The sequence below is a fragment of the Larus michahellis genome, chromosome 24, assembly GCF_964199755.1.
Source record: "Larus michahellis chromosome 24, bLarMic1.1, whole genome shotgun sequence".
Taxonomy (NCBI): Eukaryota; Metazoa; Chordata; class Aves; order Charadriiformes; family Laridae; genus Larus; species Larus michahellis.
This window is the reverse complement of record NC_133919.1, coordinates 1410339-1434368: the sequence shown is the minus strand read 5'-3', so window position 1 is coordinate 1434368 and position 24030 is coordinate 1410339. Positions and strand designations below refer to the sequence as shown.

Sequence of the window (24030 nt, the reverse complement as noted above, 5' to 3'; positions counted from 1 at the left end):
GCCCCATCCGGCCCGTCCCCCTTGCCGGGGTGACGAGGGGGACAGGGATGGGACTTCCGTCGAGCCCCACGTCAGGGGCCGGAGACGGTCTCTTGGGAAAGCGCTGGGCTGAGTCAGGCTCGGCAGGGACAGGGACAGGTTTGGGGTGAATCACCGTCCCCGAGAGCCAGGCGGGCCCGTGACTCGCCGCCCCTGGAATTCGGGGTGCCGGGATGGGGCGAGGAGGCAGCAGCGGCCCCGCAACAGGATCCGGCCAAATCACAGGTGACAGGAGAAATGGCATCTCCCGGCCGAGCCCGGGATCCCCGCTCGGGGCTGTCCCCACGGGCAGGGAGGGGTGACCCAGCCCTGGGGACCCCGGTGCCGCCGGGAGGTGGCAGAGCACGGCAGGACACCATGTGCCGGGGCAAGAGCTCAGGGCGGGGGTGCAGCTGCATCCCGGGGGGTCGGCATCTTGCCGTGTCCTGGTCCCCGTGTTGTCCCCAACCTGCGTTGGCTCCACCAGGGACAGTCACTGAGTGCCCGGCAGTGGTCCGTGCACGCCACCGCAACTACTGGGGCTCGTTGGAGGGGAGTGCGATTATTTGAGGCTGTAAAACTGTGCGCCCGGTGCCATCGCGATGTCCCCAGCCCTGGCACGGCTGCTGCCCGGCAGCTCCCAAGGATGGAAAAGCCTCTTCCATCCTCCCGTGATGGGATGGAGAGACAAGATCGGCCCAGCCCCGACACCAGCAACTGGAGCAACTGGTTTAGCTGGGTCAAAGTGGAGCACAGGGAGTCGCAGCGGCTGAAACCTGTTCCAAGATGTGTGTAAACCTCCTGGCATGTCCCTCTCTGCTCCCGGTTTGGTAAGAGCTTGTCCTGGGGATGTGCCAGCACGGACACGCTGGGCATTGCTCTCCCCACGGCCGGCAACCAAAGGGCTGTGGCACCCGGGGCCGACTCCCCCAGCACCCACACCGTGTCCCGCCAGCGGTGGGGGTCTGCCCTTGGGCACCCAGCTCCATATGGTCCCACCACTCCGGAACCGCCTGGCCAAATCCCCAGGTCCGGGGAGGTCTGGGGTTTAATGGGAGGGGGGCAGAGCCCCTCCAAGGGCAGCTGGAGCCCTTGGGGGGGTTGGACACACCGGTGCCCGGGGCATGGCGGTCCCGGCTCCATGCCCGCTGCGTGGACCAGGGTCGGGTTATTTTTAAGCAGCAATGCCTGTTCCCGTCACGGGCAGCTGCTGCCCAACTGGGCAGGCGACGCAGCCAAGTGGGCCAGGCTTCCCCAGAAGGGACGGCCGGACCCCGCTCCGCCGCCGAGCCGTGCTGGGGACAGGGGCACAGGGGCTTCGCCGCCACTGGCTGCAGCAGAGTGAGTGCCACGGGGGTCCCTCCCCACTTCCCCCCTGTCCCCAGGCTCCGGATCTGGCCCCTCCTGGAGCTCTGCAGCCCCAGGGCCCCCTCCCTGCCCCACACCAAAAATGAGAGCTGTGTCCTGCTGGGAAGCAGCTCCTCAGGTTCCAGTCGGGACCCCCACTTCCATCCAGGACCCCCACATCCGCCTGGGACCTCCACCTCTATCTAGGACCCCCACCTCTGTCTGGCACCCCCGCTTCCATCCGGGACCCCCACCTCCACCCAGGAACACCACTTCCACCCAGGACCCCAACCCCTCTCTGGGACCCCCACTTCTATCCAGGACCCCCACCTCCACCCAGGGACCCTCTTTGCAGCCACCTCAGCTGCCCCAGGCACAGGACAGGGCCTGGACCTCCCAGACCCTGCACATTACCCCTAACCCTCCAGCCCCCCCCACGCCATTCCCCCCCCCCAAGCAGAGGGCAGTGGCGGTGGGGTGGCCGCACGGGGTCCAGGGGTGGTTTTGGGGTCCCCAGGCCGGGGGGGGTGGGGGTGCCATGGAGCCATGGCATTTCCCAACCGCGGGGACAGGAAGTGCGGGAGCTGGAAACGGCAGGAGCAGGATATAATTAGCCCCAAATTAGGACTGGAATCCGGGATAAAGAGCCCGGCACCACCCGGCTCTTGCGAAAAGCCACGACTCCGCACCGGCACCTCCCGGCAACCCCCCTGCAAGGGGAGGGGGGGGTCTCAAAAAGGGGGGATGATGGTGTCCGCCTGAGTCTGGGGGCTCGGCACAGCTCCAGTTCCCCCAGGGGGCCCGCAGTGGGTTCGGCCCCACACCGCTGCCCCGGCTGCGCGGATGCGGGGCTGTAACGAGAGCCACGGCGGGGCCGGGATTATCGGCATGGGCCATGCCAGCTCGGGGAATCTGGTTTCTTGGCCGAGCCCGTTGCTGGAGCAACCTCCAGGTCGGGATTGTGGGGCTTTTTTAATTTGACAAGAGGCCTTTCTGTGCGCGGGGAGCGGGCGGCCCCGGGGGGCCGGGCCTGAGTCACCCGATAGCCCCCACCAGCTCCCCCCGGCCCCGGCTGGCTCCCGTTGAGAGGCCCAGGACACCGGATAGCCGCGGCTTATCAGCCCCGGGGAGGAGGGCTGGGGACGGATCCGGCACGGCACCGCGGCGCTGACAGATGGGGGATGCCGGCGGGCGCCGAGCGGGTGACGCCACGGGGTCAGACCCCGGGCGCTGCTGTGCCATGGGGACCCACCACAGCCTCAAGCGGAGCCGGGGCCCACAGTGGGATCCCACCCAGGGCTGGCAAGTGGAGCCGGCCCCAGGGTGGCCCTGCTGCCCACCCCACACATCTCCATACCCCCCAGCCTCCCGCTGCCCCACAGGGCCGTGGGGTGGCAAGACGTGACACCCAAGGTTTAGCACGCGAGGGACGTGGAGCCCCCCAAAGCGACTCTCGGCATGGCTGCCCACCCCTCCCCTGCCCACCACCGTCCCCTAAGCACCTGTGGGGCTGGAAACGCTCCTCCACGTCGCCCCAGGGCCGGTGTGGGGTGAGCAGGGTGCCATGGGTCCCAGCTCCCCACATCCTGGCCCCTGCAAAGGCGGCGCGGGTGTCCCGGCGGTGCCAGCCAGGCTGTCCAGCCCCGGTATCGGATCCTCCCGGAGGGAGGGGGCTTGGAGCTTATTTAACATCGCCGGCTGTCCCAGCCCGGCACTCTCGGAGCAGCGGGCGGGCGGCGCGGCGGGGAGCTCAGGTGAGCGCCAGTGCCATGGGTGCCATGGGTGCCCTGCACGGGGACAGGCAGCCGGGGTCCCCTCCCGCAGGAGCCCCCCATCCAGCCCTGGGGAGCAGTGGGGTGCCCCGTGGGGGTCTCTGCCCGGCGCCAAGAGTTCGGCGTGCAGGCCATGGCATGTGACACTCCCCAACAGGGGATGGGACAGGGGGTGGCTGCGATTTGGGGGCTGCCCCATAGGGGCAAAGGGGCTGGCAGTTGCCCCCCCGTGACGCGCCGGGTCCCTCCCCACAGCCAGAGCCATGGCGTCACAGCTGGAAGGGGCCATGGAGACGCTCATCAACGTCTTCCACCACTACTCGGGCAAAGAGGGGGACAAGTACAAGCTGAGCAAGAAGGAGCTGAAGGAGCTGCTGCAGAGCGAGCTGGGCTGCTTCCTGGAGGTAGGGGCCGGCCATGCCGGGGCGTGGGGGCCAGGGGTCCCCCCCTTTCCCTCCGTGCCCTGGGGCAGCAGCGTCCCAGTGGGCTGCCGAGCCCCAGGGTTCACCCTGTCACCCCCCCGACACAGACCCAGAAGGACACGGGTGCCGTGGAGAAGATCATGCAGGACCTGGATGAGAACGGCGATGGGGAGGTGGACTTCCAGGAGTACGTGGTCCTGGTGGCCGCCCTCACCGTGGCCTGCAACACCTTCTTCTGGGAGAACGCCTGACCCAGGCCGGTCCCCCCCTGCTGCAGCCGGCCACGGCGTCTCCAAAACGCAGAGCCCCCCGCCACCCCCCCAGCTCACCCTCTGCTCCCCAGCACTCCCAGGGGATCCCACTGGGATCCAGCTCCACAATAAAGGCACCGACCCAGCCAGAGGCATGCTGTCAGCTCTCTTATTTCCAGGGTCGGGGTCTCTGCCCCGTTCCCCGGCTAGTGCCCCCCCGGGGTACCAGGGAGCCATCCCTCCCCTGAGCCACGGGGTCACGGGGAAGAGCCACCTTGGGTCACCCCAAGCACCTGGAGACATCCCTGGCTACACCCTACTCCGGCTCCTCCATCGCGCCCTGCCCCGGAGCTTGGCATCAACTCCGCATCACCCCAGGGCACAGGACGGCCGGGGCGGGTGACCCCGGGGACACCGGGGGTGTCGGGCTGCGGGACACAGGAGTGCAGCATGGGTGCAGGAGGGTCCGGAGGTGGGGGGGACCGGCCACAGGCCGGGACTCGCCGCCCCGTCCCGCCAGAGGCGTGGGCACGGCGCCCCGTGGGGCCGGAGGAACCGGTTCTTATCTGCTGGCCCCAGCGGGCCGCCCGCCAGCAGCCCCCGCGCTGAGGCCCGGCGCAGGGCCGCCAGCGCCATCGTCTGCCGGGGCTGGGGTGCTCCGGGGGATCTGGGATCTCACCCCCTTCCTCCCCGCTCCGGCCCCACGCCGGGGCTGCCCCGGCAGAAAGTGGGGACACACCGGGGACAGCCAGGCCGCGGGGCCAGTCAGGGCGGCGGGGGGGCCCGCGGACCCCGTGAGGCCTCCTCAGACCTTCGACACCTCCAACCAGGCCAGGCCCCGCGGGATCGGCCCCGGCGGGGGGCACCGGGCACCAGGCACCGACCCCGCTGGAACCCGGCCAGGCCGCGGCGCCCCCGCCGCCACCTCTCGCCTGAGGGAGCCCCAACCCCGCCCCCCACCCAACGCCTGGTCCCGCCCGCCCTGCCCCGGGGTACCAATAGCCGAGGGGGCGGCCCCTGCGTCGGCGTCGCTCCGCCCAATAGGAGGGGGGCGTGGTGACGTGAGGGGCTGTGCGCCTGCGCGTCGCTACCGCCATTTTGGTCGGCTCGGCGCGGTGGGCGGAGGGAGGGTGTCTGCGGGCGCTGCCGCCATTTTGTCGCGGCCATTTGAGCGCGGCGGGGAGCGGGCGGAGGGCGCCGGAGTCAGCCCTACACCCCGCGCCACCCGTCGGGCAGCCCCACCGGAGACCTGGCGACCGTCTGCTTCGGTGAGGAGCGGGTGGCTCTGCCCGCGGTGGGGGGATGCTGAGGGAGGGAGGCTCCGTGAGGGAGGCTGGGGGGTCCCCTCAGGGTCCCCTCAGGCGGCCGGAGGGGGCTGATCTTCTCCCTTTAAAGGGGGAAAAGTGCCGGTTTTGCCCGTGGCCGGGTCTTCTCCCCCGCTTCTTGTAGGGCAGCTGCCGGAGGCGGCTGGATCGACGGCCTAGGCCAGGCCTCGGCTTCCTTCCTCTGTCGGCAGTGCCGGGGCGGGCTGATAGAAGCGGGGTTTCCTTTGCGGTCGTTGTTCAGGAAAAATGCTTTTTAACAACGTTTTCAGTTAAAAAAAAAAAATGGGGTGCGGCTGCCTGTTGGCTCAATTTCTGGCTGACGGACTGTAAAACATTGTGAAGGAAGCATTTTGTTAAGGTGTTTTGAGGGCGAGCAGTTTTCGTCAGTCATCTAAGCATTAAATTTGATACTAGTTATATATTTTTAAAAAGCGCTAAATCGATCTGCATAGTTAGGGGGTTTGAGCTTAGCGCATTTCAGTAGTATTCATGACTGCCAAAGCACTCGGGCTTGAGCTGTGCTGGAGAGATCAGGAACAGCTGAGTTTAAATCCCTTTGCTGCTTTCCTGAGGTATGTGGCAGGCTCTCGTGTTAGAGAACCGCATTAGGACTGCGGGTGAGCAGCCTACCAGAGTGTTAGATGTGAAAAATCCCAAGTGACTGCAGTTTATGTCTGTGCAGGTGGTGGCAATCATAGTGGGAGGACAGAACCTTGATATTTTTGAAGTACTTCTTCTGTAGAGTAACATCGAAATTTTATTGCCAGGTGTATGGTATGTGTCTGTTTAAAACAAATCGGGGTTTCCATCTTGTTGATAGTAAAAGCTGAGGAAGTGTGGCAGTGTCCCTAGGTGCTGTACTGAACAAGATATTTGGGTGCCGTCTTTTCTGATGGACTGTTTTTGCAGCATTGCTCCTGTCAGTGGTAAAATTTTCCCTTTCTAAAAAGATGACTTCTTAGTAAGGGTGAGTTAGCGTAACTTGCTGATTTATTAAACCTGCTGTATCATGGCAGTGGCCTAGAAGTCTTATTAAAAATGCGTTGATAAAATACTCATTAAATGCCCTGTTCTTGATGCTTTCCACCAAAGGAGCCGGAATGCAGATTTTTACAATGTTCAGTCCAGTCAGCGCAAGATCTCCATGCTGTTTGTTAAATCTGGTTCTTGTGTTTTGCAGATTCTCTTGATCTGAAGATGGCTGCACAGTCAGCACCGAAGGTTGTGCTAAAGAGCACCACCAAGATGTCTCTGAACGAGCGGTGAGGAAGCCAACAGCAGCTTCAGCTCATAAGAAATTTTTTTTACTTAATTATCACTGTCTGGTGTCCAAAACCCAACGTGGTTTCTGCCCTCTTTTAACCTCACTAAAACAAGCAGATGGCTATGCGCCTCTGTCTTAAACTGCAACAGATGTGGTACGCAAGGTTAAAAGGGCAAGTGTTGTGGAGAAATTTATCCATAGCAGTTAATATTAAACTATTCAACATGTAAATATGGTGGGATGTGTTATAACAAAAGAGAGAAACCTCACACCCTCCCTTTTTCTTCCACATGTTTTTACATTTATATAGTTGACACTGCAGCACGGTAGCATGTTACCTAAGCTGCAGCAGGCCTGCTGCTTTGTCCGAGGCGGACACACGTGCATGTGGTCTGGCCTGTAAGAGGCATGCAGCAGGCCACTGAACAAGCCCAAAGGCCCTTTAACAATGTTTTGGGCCTTGTAAGAGGCAAATGCTTTGCTTCATCTCCATCTCTCTCTTTTCTTGATTTCTTTATTTCTTCCGTTGAGTATTCTTCTGTTTTTTTCCATGCCATTGAGCTTTTGTGGTTCTGCAGTGACAACTAACAGTGATGCTGCAGTTATGTTTCACTTTCTTACTAATTGGTCTTGGATTAATGATGTTAGTCTCATTGAACCAGGGATAAAGGGAGCCATTTGCCTGCAGTTCCTGCTCTGGCAAGTGCTGTGGTGAGATGCAGCCTGAACAGGTGCTCAGAGCTCACCCCGGGGAAGATGAGTGAGGAGGTGCAGTGCAGGGGAGGCTTGCTGGCCTGTTCCATCTTGGTCAGTCCATATTCCTCATCTCTAAGTGTTTTCTTTTGCAGTCCCGTGTAGCTCCCAGCACACAGTAGATGGGTTGCCGCTAAGGAGGCGTACCATCACGCTGTATGTTCTGCTCCTACGTAGCTTTTAAAGACAGAAGAGTGTCTGTGCACCAAAGAAATTGCCGAGTGAACTGTTTTTGTAAGTGAGCGCACTTGAGTGGTGGCATTTCTTACAGCACTGGTTCTGTGGTGCACCAGAGGCACAGCGGTCTGTTCTTGGGTCTTTTGGAGAGCTGCCCTGTCAGCATTGAGGTTTTTAAACAGTTTTCTCAGATTGTAGAGGGCTTATTTGGATTTTGCAGTCAGATCTCGGTTTGCTTTTCTGTTTCTGTGGTGTCCTCTCCCATCTGTCATGATCATCTCTGCTTATTGCTTGTTTTCATTCCTTCTGCCATTTCTAAAATCAGTAACCTAAAGCTTTATCACTTCTGAATTAATATACGACATCATTTCTGAGTTTCCAGTTTCTTGCACACTTGTGGAAAACAAGGAATACGTAATCGCATATGACGTGACCTAAGTACCACTCTTTACATAAGGTTCATGGGATCTGGAGATCCAATCTTGAGAACCATGAAATGCCAATAAATGTATGTAATAAAGCTTTATTTAAACACCCATTTTATTCGACCTTGAAGCTTTACTAACATGCTGAAGAACAAACAGCCGATGCCAGTGAATATTCGGGCTACCATGCAGCAGCAGCAGCAGCTAGCCAGTGCCAGAAACAGAAGACTGGCCCAGCAGATGGAGAATAGACCTTCTGTCCAGGCTGCTTTGAAGCTTAAACAGGTGAGAGAAAGTGGCATTTTCTGGGGCAGCCCGTTGATGCCTGTCACCGGCTTTTCAGGATACGGTGGTTTTTGAAAAATGCTCCTGAAAGTTAAAAATGAGGGACTTGCGGAAAATTCCACCATTTACTTCAGATAAGTAATGGCTTTGTAACTTACCTGGTTAATATTATTGAGTTGGGGAGGGGTTTGTGCTGGCTGTTCATATCTCCTCTCTATTTTTTCAGAGAAATGTTCTCATTCTGGGTTTCTGGATCTGCTGAGTGCTTCATCTCGCAATCTAGCTGCAGTTACACTTGTTTCCAGTACTGGCTGCCCAGTTGGGGCTGGTTGCTCCCTTCCCCAACTCCAGCCTCCCTTGGTGCCCTCCCTTGATAGCAGCTGGCTGTGAGGAACAGATGAACAAACTGATTTTTTTTTTTTTTTTTTTTTTTGCTTGGTTGCAAATGCTAGATTGTGGGCCTGGATTTAAGGCATGGCGTTGCATTCTTTCATTCTTTTTATATAAAGAGTCTTTATCGTTCCACATTTCAGTGCTGAGTATTAGAGATTACGGTGTGTTCCTCAAATTGCCTTCCGTTGGTAGCACAGAAGACCTGAGCAGACACGCTAGATTTTGATTTCTCTGCTGTGAGCGAGTGTGTTTATAACTCTGGACTTACGGAAGGGGCAGAGGGCAAAATCTCGCTGCAAGAGAAACCTAAATAACATACAGGAGAGCGATGTTTGTCTAGGGCCTGCTGGCTGTCAGACTCTAGGGCTTTTTGCAAGTTTTAAAGCGTATGTTTAAATGGGAAGGCTGGTAAGATGGGCTTAAAATGTGTGTGTAAGGCACGAATTGAAACCTCTGGGGTGGTGAGTTCAAACAGCGGCACTGCATGATTCGACTACAGAAGTAGTTAAATGTAATTCTCTACGTTCCCTCACACATGAGGAGAAAGCCCTGGAAATTTCTTAGCTGAGCTGCTTCACCAAATAGCTGGAATACTTAAACCTGCCACACATGCTGACGCTCAGGGCTCGCTTGCTGAGAAAGAGGAATGCAGCTGCTTTTCAAGATCTCTTGAGGCTTCTGTTGAAAAAACAGACTGTGGTGCCAGTAGGCCTTACAGAGCTTGTAAACAAAAGCCCTGGGAATGGTACTCTGAATTATTTTCTGTTTTGTTTTTTTTTTTTTTTTTAAAGAATAGTTTGAAAAGTTTAAGAATTTCACAAGTGGTAAGTGAAACTGGATTGAAAGCATGAAGTTTCTGCTTGATGAATTGAGGTGCTGCAGAGGAACAGGGAAGAACCAGGTTTTTAGCTTAGCTCTTAAAACCCATTTGATTTTTATGTTTTTATGGGCAAAGGTGTACTTTTTTGGTCTCCTGGAATTGAATGTGGCAAGGGAGGGCCACAGAAGGGCGTTGTAGGGGCATTTGGAAACGTGGCTATGTTGGGTTGCTCTTCAAAGATTGGAAGTTGGGGTGGTGATTGGATTTGCCCAAATACTGTGCTTGGTATCGCCAGGAGCTTTTCTGGTCCCTCTGGCTGTGCCGTGCCCAGAAGTGCTGGGGGAGCGGGTAAGCCCTGTGACGCATCCTCTGTGCTTCCGAAAGGACTTCTCTGAACTCCTGCCGAGCACTGCCTGGGCTAGATTCCTGGCTTTGTGTTTTGTACCTTCTGCATCTGAGTGCACAAGTGTTTATGTAAACCTGCTGTGTTTTTTTTTTTTAATGTAAAAACATTTATGCTGACAGTGGTTCTAGACCTGCGTTTGCTCAGTAGCTGGAGCAGACTGAGGTGCTGCTGCTCTGAGGTAGAGCAGATGGGTGAGCGCTTTTAGGCTGTTTCAGTGCAAAGTCCAGCAGCTTCTGTTAAACTCTAGTGGTAAGTGACATAAATGAGTAATTGGATAGGGAACATACATGTGCTCTCTCATTCCTTTCTGCCAGCGAGGCTGGGCAAAAAAGAGAGGATAACATTTTAGGCTGCTACGGTTGTTGGAAAAATTAATGACTGTCTAAATTAGGCAATAAAACTTAAAATCTTACTACAGTGACGGAAGAGACTGATTTTAGAGGAAGTGATTCAGCTGCCTCAGGTCAATAGACAAGCAATAATTTCAAGCAGCTCTTGGAACCTGTAGTAAAATACAACCTTTATGGCTGCTTCGTCGCTTTAGCCTCTTAGTGCTGAGAGCTCTTGTTCTGGAGGTAAGCGTGACAGTTCCCACTGTTGCTTCTTGGCTCCTCATAGGGTTCAGTGGTGCTACAGAAGCTCCACCTGCTCTGTGGAGACCAAACTGGTACCAGTGGGTGTTAACAATTTCTTCCGTGAGTTTCTTCACTATAGTTTTTGTTGCCTAGATGGAAAAGTCCATGCTTTTCCTAGCCGTTGCCTTAGCCTGCGTGGAGGGCTAGCCAGGATGGGGCAGTGGGCCACCGGGAGCAGTACCCATGGCGTGTGGCTGCACAGATGTCACTTGTGGAGGTGGGTTAGGCTTGTGCCACTGCAGGGGTCATTGCTTTCTGTCTCAGGGATTTGCTTGGACTGTCACCTTCCAGCAGAAAGGATTAGTGCTGCCTTGTGGATTAAGTGGCTGCTCTGATTTGGACTGAGCAGCACTACTAAAAAAGGAGAAAAAAATATTTCCTTCCAAATCGGCAAACTTTCTCATCTCTGTACGAACACTTGCTTCCAGGAAAGGTCTTTGTTCTCTGTTTGACCTTCACAAACTATCCCTCCCAGAGCAGATTTGATTGTCTTCCTTTGAAGCTTGATTAAATATTGCAGAGAGCTAGTGACCCTCTAGTTTGTTTTTAAAAAAAAAAAAACAAACCCAAACCAACACACCACTCCTATTGATAGGCGATTGCTGTTTGCGTTGCAAGTGCACGATTGCTGCATGACTTTTCTTCTTTCTTAAAATATCTTCTGTTCCAGAAGAGCTTAAAGCAACGCCTGGGTAAGAGTAACATCCAGGCACGACTGGGCCGGCCAGCGGGCCCCCTTGCTCGCGGAGCCATGGGAGGAAGAGGACTGGCCATGGGGCAGAGGGGCTTGCCACGAGGAGCCATGCGTGGTGGCCGGGGAGCAAGAGCTCTGCTGAGAGGAGGAGTCCCGCTCCGAGGTCAGTGGCTGAACTGGAGTTGCTTCTAGATCAATAACGCCGTCTCTTTGACAGCAGGACTCCGATTCTGTTGCTTGATCCTGAAAACTTATAGTTTCTTTCTGTTTTGAACTCCCTTTCTTGCAGGTCAGAGCCTGCTTCGTGGAGGACGAGGGATATCCCCCAGGATGGGGCTGAGGAGAGGGGGCATCAGGGGCCGTGGTGGCCCTGGAAGAGGTGGACTGGGCAGAGGCGCCATGGGCCGCGGGGGACTTGGTGGCAGAGGTCAGTGCAGGCAGACTTCAGGAGCGACACATTGCTGCTGAAGACGTAGAAATAAGCTTTAATTCTTTTTCCTGTTTAAGGCTGGCTTGTGGGATTGTGTGTGGCCCCAAAACCCCTCAATTCATTAATCGGCGTACAGCGTACTGCTCAATTAAGGCTTTTGTTCCCGAAATATTTGGCTGCAACAAGAACTCTGATGCTGTCAGTGTTGCTAGAGGGGATTTAGGGACTCTCAGCGAAGTTGTCCCCTCCTGGCTGGTGTCGCTTGCAATAGTGGTCAAGGCACCAAGTTAATCTTCAGCGTATTGAGGAAGACTGTGCTGTCTCCTCGCACTTAGAAAGAAAATGACGCAGAGCCCGTGTAAACCAAGAGACTCTTAAAATAATTAGTGAGGGGAAAGATTTAACAGAACAGAAAGCCTAAATCCCTGCAAAATAAACTTAAATGCAACATCTGAAAGTGAATCAGCTCTGGGGTAAATGAACTCTCTTCTTTTCAACAACAGATGAGAGAAGCGGTAAAGCAGGAGTGCCAGAGGAAGTGCAGGAGCCGGCTGCTGGCGGAGGGGTTGTTGATGTTTCAGCCAGATGTTGGGTTAGAACATCAGCCAGATGCCTGCTCCAGCTATTTGGGGAGTGGCCTGGGGTTTGTGGGAGTCAGAGCAGACTCTTTCCGGGACGCTGCCTGTCTCCAACGGCGTCAGCCTGTGCCTTTAGCTCATTCTGACAGACACCCCGGTCCGATCCATGGGGGCTCTTGGGTATCCTCCTTCTGGCGCATGAGAACCTCCCAGCATAGGGAAAAATCTGCTTGTAATGTAAAAGCCAAAAGCTTCAGCCTGTCCAGAGGTGCACAGGATCATAGAATCATGGAATGGTTTGGGTTGTGAGGGACCTTAAAGATCAACCCCTCCCACCCCCTGCCCTGGGCAGGGACACCTCCCACCAGCCCAGGTTGCTCCAAGCCTCGTCCAGCCTGGCCTTGAACCTCTCCAGGGATGGGATCTGTCTCGGGAGAGGCATAGGGAACATGTCGGTGGGCCTGGGACGCGAGCAGGGGAGATGGGAGCCGGAGCTGAGATCAAATGCCCGTCTGGGCTTCTGGACGGAAGGAGCAGCGGCTTGGAGAGCTGCTCTGGCGTGGCACACCAAAAAGAGTGTGGCCAGCAGGTGGAGGGAGGTCATCCTCTGCCCTGCCAAGGCCACAGCTGGAGCACTGGGGCCAGTTCTGGGCTCCCCGGTTCCAGAAAGACAAGGAGAGAGTCTGCTGGAGGCTACGGAGGTGCTCAGGGGCCTGGAGCATCTCTGTGCTGGGGAAAGGCTGAGGGATGCAGCCTCGGGGTCTGGCGGAGCGTGCGTAACCCCCATCTTGTCTCCCTGCAAGGTCGCGGCATGGCGGGCCGGGGACGAGGGGGCTTCGGAGGCCGCGGCAGAGGTCGAGGCCGAGGAAGAGGATCGGCACGTCCCGCCTTGACCAAGGAGCAGCTGGACAACCAGTTGGATGCCTACATGTCCAAAACGAAGGGACACCTGGATGCGGAGCTGGACGCTTACATGGCCCAGACAGACCCGGAGACCAACGACTGAAGGTGGCGCCCAGAGACTCTTGGCCGCGGTCAGTGCGCGGTGGCGGTGCCCAGCAGCTAAAACACGGAAACCCTGATCCACGCTTGGAAGGACCCGCAGGAACCGGGAGCGAACCCCGTTCTGCCGAGAGAGATCAGCCTTTATTGTGTTCCTTTACCGTTTTGATACCGTTGTATGAAACCCCTTTTATTTTTGTTTTGTTTTTTGGATTGTTGGTTTTTTTTATATGTCTTTGTTGCTTTCCCGAAAATACTCCAGACAAACATTGACAGAGCTGGTGCGGTGAATCCGTGCTGGCATCGCGGTTTTGTGCCTCGTAATCCTATTTTTGGCATTGACTCTGTCCCCAGGCGTCACCCACGGGCCAGATTCACGCCCGGGGTTCAATTTAACCCACCTGAATCCAAAAGTCAGCCCCTCCCAGCAGGGCGGAAAATCCAGCCGGGTTTAGGTGGTGTTAAATCTCCTTGTTTTGCCCCAAAACTCGTTTTGCAGAGCACTTCCCAGGTTGAAAACTTTCTCCGTTGGTTTGGTTTTTAGCTTAAAAATTGGAATTTCTTTGCTGTCGCGTTTTCGGGGGGGGGGGGGGTGGCACCAGCGCTTTCCATATCTGCTGGAAAATGGGTTTATTGACCGGAATGGGCAGCAGGAAAGACGAAATTACAGTATGGTAAAAAAAAAAAACAAACCGGGGTCCAAAAATCACCTCATTCCCCGTCGGTGTAGCCCAAAATGGCGTGGGACCGGCCACCGGCACTTGCCCCCGGCTCGGGGACAGGGCCCTGTTCCCCCCCCCCCCCCCCCCCCCCATTTTCCTCCTGTTTTGAAGTTCTGCCGCTCTGTGAAACTTTCAGTGGAATCTCGTCTTTCTGGTTTGGTGTAACAAAGGAGAAGTAATGACAAAAGCAGTGTGGGCTCTGGATGTTTTTTTTTTTATTTATTTTTTGTTGGAAATAGACACTGGGTGGGATTTTTTTTTCCGGGAAATGGGGTGCGGTTTTTTTCCCTGGGAGGTTTTTTTCCCCCTCAGAAAATGTCCTGGGTTGTTTTTTTTTTCCCTGGGGGAAGTGTTTGGTTTGTTTCTTTTTACCCAGAAAATGGGTTGGTTTGGGGTATTTTCACACATGAATTTTCTTTTCTTTTTTTTTTTTTTTTTCCCCTTGGTTAAATGTTTGGGTGTTTTTTTCCCTGGGAAATGGGTGAGGGGATTTTTATTTTTTTTTTTCCCCCTGGGAAATGTTTGGGTTTTTTTATTTTTATTGTTATTTTCCCCTTGGAAATGGGGGGGTGGGTTTTTTCCCCCAGGAACTCGGGGTGGGGGGGGGGGGGTGTTTTTTTTCCCTGGGAAATGTTTTTGAGGTTTTCTTTCCACGGGAAATGAGGGGGATGTTTTCCCTGGGAAATGTTTGGGTGGTTTTTTTACCCTGGGAAATATTGGGGGGGGGAATGGGCTTTTTATTCCGGGACAGTGGGTGGGGTTTTTTCCGGGAAATGGGGATTTTCAGGTCGTACTCTGGGTAAATTCTCCGCGGGCCGCCCCCTGGCGCCGCCTCCCGCCCGTGCCCGGCGGCGGCCCGGGGGTCCCGGCCTGAGGCCCACCCCCGCCCCCCCCCCCCGCATCGGGCCTCTCGCGGGGTCCCGGAGCGGGGCCGGTTCCGGCGCTCGCCCCGCCCACCCTCCCGGGAGCGCGGTCGCTATTGGCTGGCGCGGCGAGGGCCGCCTGCGGGGCCCCCCGTGATTGGCTGCGGCGCGACAGCGCCTCACGCGCTCCGGCTGCTGCTTGTGGTGGTGCGGCCGAGGAGCGGCGGCGGGCAGGGACGGGCAGGGATCGGCAGGAGCGGGCAGGGACGGGCAGGAGAGGGCAGGGATCGGCAGGAGCGGGCAGGGACGGGCAGGAGAGGGCAGGAGACGGCAGGAGCGGGCAGGGATCGTCAGGAGCGGGCAGGGACGGGCAGACCTGCGGGCAGGGATCGGCAGGAGCGGGCAGGGCTGCGGACCTGCGGGCAGGGCTGCAGGGCAGGGCAGGGCAGGGGTGCAGGCAGGGGGTGCAGGCAGGGCCGGGGGTGCAGGGGGCGCAGGCAGCCGGAGGAGATGCAGCGGGAGCCGGGCCCCGAGTGAGCGGAGCCGGGCGGCGGAGGTGAGTACCGGTCCGTCCCCCCCCCCCCCCGCCATCGCCCCCCGGGTGTCCCCACTCCTGTCCCCCCCTCTCCGCCCCCCCCCGCCTGCCCGCTCCAGCCCCCGCCGGTCCTTCTGTCCCTGCCCTTGGGACTGTCCGGGAGTTGGTGGCCCCGGAGCCAAGACCAGTCCGGGGAGCGTGTCCCTGTGGGGGCTGCGGGAGCTGGCGCATCCCCCCCGTCCCGCGCTGCTCGTCCCCCGCCCCGGGTTCGGGGACAAGGCTGGCTCTGGCGCCGGGACTCGGGCCACGGGCTGAGGCGGGTATTTGTAGGGCAGGAGCTATGGGGGGAGGAGGGGGTACCCCCACGCCAGCCCCCCCGAGGAGCCCTGACGGGTTGGTGAAAGGCCCCCCCCGGGGGGACACAAGGCTGGCACAGAAATGTCACTTCCCAGCTGGAGCAGGGCAATGAGGCACCTCCTTGTCCCCCCCAGTCCGTTATTCCCCCATTCCGTTATCCCCCCGGGATCCCTGCACGTTCCTTCCAGGGCGATCCCAGGCGGCCCCAGCTCACAGAGTCCCCACCACCCTTTTTCACCTCCTTTGGTCCCAAAATGGAGCCCTGAAGCCAAGCATGGCGGGCAGGCAGGGCCGCGGCGGGACGGGTGCCCGAGGCTGCGCTGGAACCCACGGGGTGGTCGGGGTTGTACCCCAAACATGGAGGCTCCGCGGGGTCCCTCCAGCATCCTCTGAGGTGTCCCCATGGCCGACGGCATCCGCCTCCTCTCAAGGAGCCCGGCCAGCGGCATCGCTCCAGCGAGAGGGTGGCCATGGCCTTGCGCCCGCGCCGGGGCGGGGGGAACACAGGCAGGACAAGCCACCCTCCCATCCCACGGCAATGTGGGGGCACGGGCACTGAGGGGGCGTTGTGTCTGCCGCCCACCCCGGGCTTTTCCCAGGGCCTGGAGCGAGGCGTCGGGTGGGGGGATGCTCGCGGGGCCCCCACACGCGTGTGCGCGGCCCTTGGCGTGTGCGCGGGCGGGCGGGCGAGGGAGAAGCCGGGGGTTACGGAGCGGCGCCGGGCTGGGGCTGTGTTTAGTCTGGCCCCTGCGCCAGGCAGGGGACGGGGAGCGCCGAGCGCGGCCCAACGCCCGGCCTCGCACGCTTGCACGTACCCTTGCACACACAGAGGCACGCTTGCACGCTGCACGCACATGGGCACCCTTGCACCCCTTGCACGCGTGCACACACACAGGCAGCCTTGCACATACACGGGCACGTTTACATGCTGCACACACACGGGCACCCTTGCACACCTGTATGCATGCAGGCACCCTTGCACACGTGCAGGCACCTGCGCACGCTTGCATGCACATAGGCACGCTTGCAGACACGCGGGCACCCTTGCACGCACACACAGGTGCCCTTGCACGCTTGTATGCATGCAGGCACCTTGCACAAGTGCAGGCACCCTTGCGCACGTGCACGTACATGGGCAGCGCTGCACACACGCAGGCACACTGACACGCTGCACGCACGCGGGCACCCTCGCACACACGCGGGCACCCTCGCACACTGCGCCCACGCAGGCCTGCTGCCCTCCCGGCCGTCGGTCGGTGTGACACAGCCGGTGGCCCCACCCCGCGCACGCTGCCCAAGGTGACGCCGTGGCCCAGCTCTGGCGCTGCTGCCAGCGGGGCGCAGGGGACTCCATGGAGGGTCCCAGCATCGCAGTGACCCCCGTCCCTCCTCCCACGCCGCAGAGGGACCGTGGCACCCAGGCTGCCCCCCCCCATCCCAGGTGACACAGGGCTTTGTCCCACGTCCTCCTCACCCGCCATGTGCCTTTTGGGGGGCTGCCATGTCACGCATGGGTTGTGTCCCCTCTTGCCGGCACCAACCACCCGGTGGGCACTGTCCCCCCCGTACGGTGACTCCCAGCTCGGTGACACCCATGTGGGTGAGGGCGGGGGGGGGGGGGGACACAACGCATCCCCTGCCGCGGGGTGACAGCAGGGCCGTGCTGTGCCTTGCAGGGCAGCGGCGCCATGTCCCTCGGCACGCCTGGCAGCAGCGACGCCGGCCCGAGCATTGTGCGCAGCCTGCTGTGCCACCGGCAGCGCGGGGACAGCGAGGCCTTCGCCCGCCGGGCCATCGAGAGCCTGCTCAGGAAGCTGAAGGAGAAGAAGGACGAGCTCGACGCGCTCGTCGCCGCCGTCACCACCAACGGCGCCCACCCCAGCAAGTGCGTCACCATCCCGCGCACCTTAGACGGGCGCCTCCAGGTAACACCCCCGTGTTGGCACCCTGAGGGGGGGACATTGGGGTCTTAGGGTGCCCCATGACCCCCAAGACCCCAAAACCTTCCCCGAGGTGGGCACACCTGGGTGTTGGGGTGCTCCCTAACCCCTTGAAACCCCAAAACCGTCCCCAAGCTGGGTGTTGGGGTGACCCATGAACCCTGAGACCTCACGACCCTCTGAGCTGGGGACAACCGGGTGCTGGGGTGCCCCATGACCCCCAAGGCCCCACCAGACCTCTCTGAGCTGGGGACACCTGGGTATTGGGGTGCCCCAAGACCCCCCCCAGCCCTCCCTGAGCTGGAAACATCTGGATGTTGGGGTGCTCCATGACCCCCCGACCCTCCCCGAGCTGGGGATCTGGGTGTTGGGGTGTCCCATGGCCCCTGAGACCCCAAAACCCTCCCCGAGCTGGGGGGACCCAGGTGCCCCATGACACCCCGAGCTTGGGGGACCTGGGTGTCGGGATGCCCCGAGACACACCCCCAGTCCAGGGGGACCCCGGCATCCTGGTGTCCCGACATCCCCCAGCCCTCCCCGATCCGGGAGGGGGCAGGCGTGGGGGGGGGGGGACATCCCCCCTCCCCCCCCGGGTGGAGCCCGCGGCTGCGGGCCGGGAGCCGCGGTGACTTCAGTGTCTGGGCTTGTGCCCACCCCCCCCGCGGCCGCCCCGGGGATGGGGGGGGACAGGGACGGGGACACGGCGGTGCGCCCCAGGAGATGCATCCGGCGATGGGGGCCAGGGCCAGGGAGATGGATCCAGGCAGGGGCAGCCACAGGCAGCGTTGCCCCCAGCCCCGCCATCGCTGGCATCCCCCGGCGACTGCGCCCCCCCCGCGTCCCGGGATGAGTCACCGTCTGGCAGCCTGCGGGCCCGGGGGAGCGGGGGGGGGTTGTTATGTCTGGAGCCGGGGAGACGCGGGGGGGGGGCCCGGCCCGGCGCCAGCCCTCCCCCCGCCCGGGAGCGTCCGGCATCCGCGGGGTCCGGCCCTGGGGGGCTCCTGGGGGGCGGGGGGGGCCTGGACCCCTCCCGGGGATGCCGGGGGGCTCTGGAAGCCGCCGGGGAGATGCTGGGGGGGTGTGTCCGGATCCCCCGGGGGGGATGCTGGGGGGCTCTGGACCACTCAGGGATGCTGGAGGAGGGTCCGTACCCCCCCCGGGGGGATGCTCGGGGTTAGGGACTCCTCTATGGGGTGCAGGGGGGGGTCCGGAACCCCCCCCGGAGGGTGCGCTCCAGGCTGCAGACTCCCCTTACGAGGGTGCTGGGGGGGTCTGGGGGCCCCCGCGGGGGTGGTGGGGGGCTCTGAACCCCCCCGACAGGGTGCCAGTGGGTCCGGAGGCCCCCGAGGGGATGCTGCGGGTTGCAGACCCCCCCTACTAGGGTGCCGGGGGGTCCGGACCCCCTTGAGGGGATGCTTGGGGGGGGGGGGGGTCTGGAGGGCCCTCAGGGGGTGCTGGGGGTTACAGACCCCGGTATGAGGGTGCTGGGGGGGGGTACAGACTGCTCTGGGGATGCTGAGGGGGGGGGGGGTGGGTCTGGACCCCCCAGGGGGGATGCTGGGGGTTATGGACTTCCTCTACAGGGGTGCTGGGGGGGTCCGAGGGCCCCCGGAGGGTTGTTGGGGAGTTCCAGACACCCCCACAGAGGTAATAGGGGGGGTCCGGACCTGCTGAGGAGATGTTGGGAGGGTCTGGAGGGCCCCGGGGGGATGCTGGGGCTTATGGACCCCCCTACGAGGGTGCTGGACCCCCCCCTACCGTGGGATGCTGGGGGTTACAGACCCCCCCATCCCCCGCGAGGGTGCTGGAGGCATCTGGACACCCCCGCAGGGGTGCTGGGGGGGTATGGAGAGCCCTGGGGGGATGCTGGGGGTTACGGACCCCCCCTACAAGGGTGCTGGGGGGCTCTGAACCCCCCCTGAGGGATGCTGGGGGGGTCTGGAGGGCCCCAGGTGGATGCTGGGGGTTATGGACCCCCCGCTACGGGGGTGCTGGGGGGGGTTCAGATTCCCCGGGGAGATGCTGGGGAGCTCTTGACCCCCTGGGGATGCTGGAGGAGGGTCCAGACCCCCCCGGGGGGGCTGCTCGGGGTTAGGGACTCCCCTATGGGGGTGCTGGGGGGGGTCCGGAACCACCCCCCCCCCCGGAGGGTTGCTTTGGGGCAACACTGGGGGGGTGGTCCAGCATCCCGGCTGGGTGCAGTCAGCCTGGGAGCCGGGGGGACGGGACACACCGTCCCTGCAGCTCGTGTGCCCCCATGCCGTGCCCCCCCCCCCCCCGCAGGTGGCCGGCAGGAAGGGGTTCCCCCACGTCCTCTACGCCCGGCTGTGGCGCTGGCCCGACCTGCACAAGGCCGAGCTGAGGCCCCTGCGCTTCTGCCGCTTCGCCTTCGGCCTCAAGCGCGACAGCGTCTGTGTCAACCCCTACCACTACGAGCGCCTGCCGGCCCCCCCCGTCGGTGAGCCAGCCCCACCGACACCCCCGGGGGGGGGGATCACCCCGCTCCTGACTCCACCGGCACCCATAAACCCCCCCCCCACACACACACACCCCCATTGCACCCCAAATCTCCCCGCAGGTCTCGGCATCCACAGCCCAGGTGAGACGCCAGCGGGGGGGACGGCGGGGGGCACCCCGGCAGCCGGCGTTGTCCCCCCCGCCCCCGACGGCGGCTGTCCGCACCCCCGCCATGGTCTCCGGTGTCTGTGTCCCCCCGTCGTCCCCCCCCCAGTGCCCCCCCCGCGCCCGCTGAAGGAGGAGGTCGTCCATGACTGTGCGCAGATGGAGGTGCCACCACCCAGCCGGCAGCAGGGGGACGAGGTGGTGTCACCTCCACCCCCCCCCACGCCCTACCGCCAGCCACTGCCCCCCCCACAGCTCCCCGCGTCCCCCCACCTCCGCCCCACGCTGCCCATGTCACCCCCAGGTGAGACACCCACCCCCCCACCCCCCCCCCGCCATTAAACCCCCATCCCCAAGGACGGCTTTGGGGGTGTCACCCTGAGCCCCCGCACTGTGTCCCCCCTCCCACAGCAGCCCCTGGCAGCTCCCTACTCTCGCTGCCCCATGGCGAGGGGCTGCTGCGCGTCGCCTGCCCAACACCCCCCCCGGCGCAGCCCCCCCCGCAGAAGGGGTACCCCGAGCCGCCCTGCCACGGTGAGTACCGGGGACGTTCCCCGCCTCGGGGTGGGGGGGACACACAGCCACCCCACCCCCAAACCCGCTCACCCTCTCTCCTGCCCCAGCGTCGCCGGACAGCTGGACCAGTACAGCCATCTACGCACCCAGCCTGGGGGGGCCGCAGCCCCCGCTCCACCCCCTCAACCGCTACTGTAGGTTTTTGGGGGTTATCGGGGAGGGGGGTGGAACTGGGGAGGGAGGGAGCGTCCCAGATGCTGCGCTCACCCCATCTCTGCCCCCTCCCCAGGGCCCCCCCACCATAACTCCGGGCCCTACCAGCAACCGGTGTCCACCCACCCCGGTAAGCTCCCCTCACCCTAATTAGCACCCCCACCCTAATGAGCACCCTCTGCCCAAGCCATGGGTGCCCTGACCCCCCCTTCTTGTGTGTGTGTCCCCCCCCCAGGGCCAGAGTTTTGGTGCTCCATCGCCTATTTCGAGATGGACGTGCAGGTGGGGGAGACGTTCAAGGTGGCGTCCGGCTGCCCCCTGGTCGTCGTGGACGGTTACGTGGACCCCTCGGGGGGGGCCCGCTTCTGCCTGGGGCAGCTCTCCAACCTGCACCGCACCCACGCCAGCGAGCGGGCCCGGTGGGGCGGGGGGCGAGGAGGGGGGTGGGGGGGGGGAACGCTCGGCCGGGATGGGGACGGGGGTTGCAGGTGTGAAAGGGGGGTGATGTGGGGGTGAGGGATGGGGCAGAAGGGGGAGATGGGGGGGAAAACGGGGGTGGATGGGGTGCAGGGGTGATGTAGGGGGCAGAAGGGGGATATAGGGGGCAGCTGGGGGGATGTAGGGGGCAGGTGGGAGGATATAGGGGGCAACCGGCGAATGGTGGGGCAGAATGGGGGTATAGGGGGAAAATGGGGGATGGATGGGGCAGAAGAAGAATACAGGAGGGCAACTGGGGGATATATGGGGCAGGTGGGGGGATTTAGGGGGCAGCTGGGGGGATTTAAGGGGCAGCTGGGGGGTGTATGGGGTAGAACATTGATACAGGGGAGCAAATGGGGGATGGGTGGGGCAAAATGGGGATATAGGGGGTTAAATGGGGGGTGATGGGGCAGAACAGGGATACAGGGGGCAACTGCAGAATATATGGGGCAAAATAGGGATATAGGGGGCAGAACAGGGATGTATGGGGCAGAAGGGGAATACAGGGGGGCAACTGGGATATACAGGGTAGGTGGGGGGATATGGGGGCAAATGAGGGGATATGAGGGGCAAATGGGTGGACGGGGCAGAACGGGGATATAGGGGGGCAACTGGGGCATGACGGGGCAGATGGGGGGATATAGAGGGCAAATGGGGGATGTATGGGGCAGGTGAGGGGATATGGGGGGCAAATGAGGGGTGTATGGGGCAGAACGGGGATATAGGGGGGGCAACAGGGGGGTGATGGGGCAGGTGGGGGTTTATAGGGGGCCAAATGGGGGATGCGTGGGGCAGAAGGGGAATGACGGAGTGTAAGGGGGATACAGGGGGGCAACGGGGGGTATGCGGGCCAGGTGGGGGGATACAACGGGTAAACGGGGGGTGGTGGGGCAGATCTGGGATGCGGGGGGCTATGGGAGGATGCGGGGGGCTATGGGGGGTGCCGGTGCTGAGGGTCCCTGCGGGCCAGGCTGCACATCGGGAAGGGCGTGCAGCTGGAGTGCCGCGGCGAGGGCGACGTCTGGCTGCGGTGCCGGAGCCACCACGCCGTCTTCCTGCAGAGCTACTACCTGGACCGGGAGGCGGGCAGGGCCCCCGGCGACGCCGTCCACAAGATCTACCCCGGCGCGTACATCAAGGTGGGGCATTCCCGGGGGGGGGGAAAGGGGTTACCAGGCACAGGGGGGACCCCTGTGCCCATCTTAAAGGGGGTCCTGGGCAGTGGGTCACCCGTTCTGGGGGCAATGGAGGGACCCCAGGGATGGAGGGACCCTCCATGCCCATGTTAGGGGGGGTCCTCAGCAATGGGTCCCCCATACAGAGGGACAATGGAGACCCTAGGGATGGAGGGAGCCGCCTGTCCATGTTGAAGGGGGTCCTGGGTAAAGGGTCTCCAATACCAAGGGACAGTGGAGGGACTGGAGGTGGAGGAACACCCATGCCAATGTTAAAGGGGGTCCCGGGTAATGGGTCACCCATTCTGGGGGCTATGGGGGGACCCCAGGCATGGAGGAATCCCCATGTCCCTGTTAAAGGAGGTCCGGGGTAACGATTCACCCATTCTGGGGGGGATGGAGGGACCCCAGGCATGGAGGGAGCCCCGTGCCCATGTTAAAGGGGATCCCAAGTAAAGGGTCCCCGGTGCTGTGGGACAATGGAGGTACTGTGGATGGAGGGATGCCTGTGTTGGTGTTAAAGCGGGTCCCAGGCAATGAGTCGCCCACGCTGGGGGTGGTGGAGGGACCCCAGGGATGGAGGAACCCTCATGCCTGTGTTAAAGGGGGTCCCGGGTAAAGGGTCCCCAATGCCGAGGGACAATGGAGGGACCCCGGGGATGGAGGGCCCCCGTGCGCGTGCTGAAGGGGGTGCATCCCCCCCCAGGGCATCCCCCTCCCATCCCACCCTGCTGAGGAGTGTGTGTCCCCCCCCATGGCCCCCAGGTATTTGACTTGCGCCAGTGCCACCGCCAGATGCAGCAGCAAGCGGCCACGGCTCAGGCTGCCGCTGCCGCTCAGGCGGCCGCCGTGGCTGGCACCATCCCTGGCCCCGGCTCGGTGGGAGGCATCGCGCCCGCCGTGGGTGAGTGACCGCCCCGGGGAGAGGGGGACATGGGGAAGACCCCCCCGCAAAGCATGGGGGATCCCCCACCCACGGCCGCGTCCCCCCCCACGCAGGGCTGTCGGCGGCAGCGGGGATCGGGGTGGATGACCTGCGGCGGTTGTGCATCCTGCGGCTGAGCTTCGTCAAGGGCTGGGGGCCCGACTACCCCCGGCAGAGCATCACGCACACACCATGCTGGATCGAGGTGCACCTCCATCGCGCCCTGCAGCTGCTGGACGAGGTCCTGCATGCCATGCCGGCCGCCGAGCCCAGCCCCCTGCCCTGATCCTTCACAGTAGTTTAATTTTTGTAAGAAAAGGAAAAAAAAAAAAAAAAACAACCGCCAAACGCAGCCTGGGCTGCATCCCCAGCAGGGCAAGGGGGGGGATTCTGCCCCTCTGCTCTGCTCTGTGAGACCCCCCTGCAGTGCTGCCGCCAGCTCCGGGGCCTCGGCACAGGAGAGACACGGAGCTGTGGGAGCGGGGCCAGAGGAGGCCCCGGAGCTGCTGGGAGGGCTGGAGCCCCTCTGCTGTGGGGACAGGCTGAGAGAGCTGGGGGGGCTCAGCCTGGAGAAGAGAAGGCTCCGGGGAGACCTTGGAGCCCCTTCCAGTCCCTCAAGGGGCTCCAGGAAAGCTGGGGAGGGACTCTGGAGCAGGGAGGGGAGCCATGGGACGAGGGGGAAGGG

General features: G+C 61.5%; 3 protein-coding genes across 8 annotated transcripts; all 3 read left to right on the top strand.

Moving 5' to 3' along the window:
• The first annotated feature begins 1205 nt into the window (after window positions 1–1205).
• On the top strand, window positions 1206–3961 carry S100A1 (S100 calcium binding protein A1). The gene is made up of 3 exons (XM_074566371.1): window positions 1206–1359; window positions 3393–3541; window positions 3667–3961. The coding sequence occupies exons 2-3, from the start codon at window positions 3401–3403 to the stop codon at window positions 3808–3810; spliced, it is 285 nt and encodes a 94-aa protein (XP_074422472.1). The 5' UTR covers window positions 1206–1359; window positions 3393–3400; the 3' UTR covers window positions 3811–3961.
• Window positions 3962–4852: 891 nt separating this feature from the next.
• Window positions 4853–13907, top strand: CHTOP (chromatin target of PRMT1). 2 transcript variants are annotated; one of them, XM_074566324.1, is made up of 6 exons: window positions 4853–5078; window positions 6316–6397; window positions 7886–8039; window positions 10964–11150; window positions 11277–11414; window positions 12799–13907. In XM_074566324.1, exons 2-6 carry the CDS (start codon window positions 6333–6335, stop codon window positions 12999–13001), a joined length of 747 nt encoding a protein of 248 aa, XP_074422425.1. In that variant the 5' UTR covers window positions 4853–5078; window positions 6316–6332; the 3' UTR covers window positions 13002–13907. The 2 variants fall into 2 exon arrangements, with proteins under 2 accessions (XP_074422425.1, XP_074422426.1); XM_074566325.1 differs by having other exon boundaries at window positions 4911–5078; window positions 10967–11150.
• A 959-nt stretch (window positions 13908–14866) lies between these two features.
• Window positions 14867–23631, top strand: LOC141734437 (mothers against decapentaplegic homolog 4-like). 5 transcript variants are annotated; one of them, XM_074566209.1, is made up of 12 exons: window positions 14867–15138; window positions 17151–17399; window positions 19698–19872; window positions 19993–20013; window positions 20146–20340; window positions 20448–20570; window positions 20660–20746; window positions 20842–20895; window positions 21001–21184; window positions 22216–22384; window positions 23186–23324; window positions 23420–23631. In XM_074566209.1, the coding sequence occupies exons 2-12, from the start codon at window positions 17163–17165 to the stop codon at window positions 23629–23631; spliced, it is 1596 nt and encodes a 531-aa protein (XP_074422310.1). In that variant the 5' UTR covers window positions 14867–15138; window positions 17151–17162. The 5 variants fall into 5 exon arrangements, with proteins under 5 accessions (XP_074422310.1, XP_074422308.1, XP_074422306.1 ...); XM_074566207.1 differs by having other exon boundaries at window positions 19993–20340; XM_074566205.1 differs by having other exon boundaries at window positions 15049–15138; window positions 19993–20340; window positions 20451–20570.
• The last annotated feature ends 399 nt before the right edge of the window (window positions 23632–24030 follow it).

Excerpts from the sequence above, each read along its gene's own strand:
- CHTOP (XM_074566324.1), top strand. The coding sequence starts at position 6,333 with ATGGCTGCACAGTCAGCACCGAAGGTTGTGCTAAAGAGCACCACCAAG. Across the intron at positions 6,398-7,885 it reads AAGATGTCTCTGAACGAGCG|CTTTACTAACATGCTGAAGA; the intron begins GTGAGGAAGCCA and ends TCGACCTTGAAG. Across the intron at positions 11,415-12,798 it reads CGGGGGACTTGGTGGCAGAG|GTCGCGGCATGGCGGGCCGG; the intron begins GTCAGTGCAGGC and ends TCTCCCTGCAAG.
- S100A1 (XM_074566371.1), top strand. The coding sequence starts at position 3,401 with ATGGCGTCACAGCTGGAAGGGGCCATGGAGACGCTCATCAACGTCTTC. Across the intron at positions 3,542-3,666 it reads AGCTGGGCTGCTTCCTGGAG|ACCCAGAAGGACACGGGTGC; the intron begins GTAGGGGCCGGC and ends CCCCCGACACAG.
- LOC141734437 (XM_074566207.1), top strand. The coding sequence starts at position 17,163 with ATGTCCCTCGGCACGCCTGGCAGCAGCGACGCCGGCCCGAGCATTGTG. Across the intron at positions 17,400-19,697 it reads CCTTAGACGGGCGCCTCCAG|GTGGCCGGCAGGAAGGGGTT; the intron begins GTAACACCCCCG and ends CCCCCCCCGCAG. Across the intron at positions 20,571-20,659 it reads CCCCGAGCCGCCCTGCCACG|CGTCGCCGGACAGCTGGACC; the intron begins GTGAGTACCGGG and ends CTCCTGCCCCAG.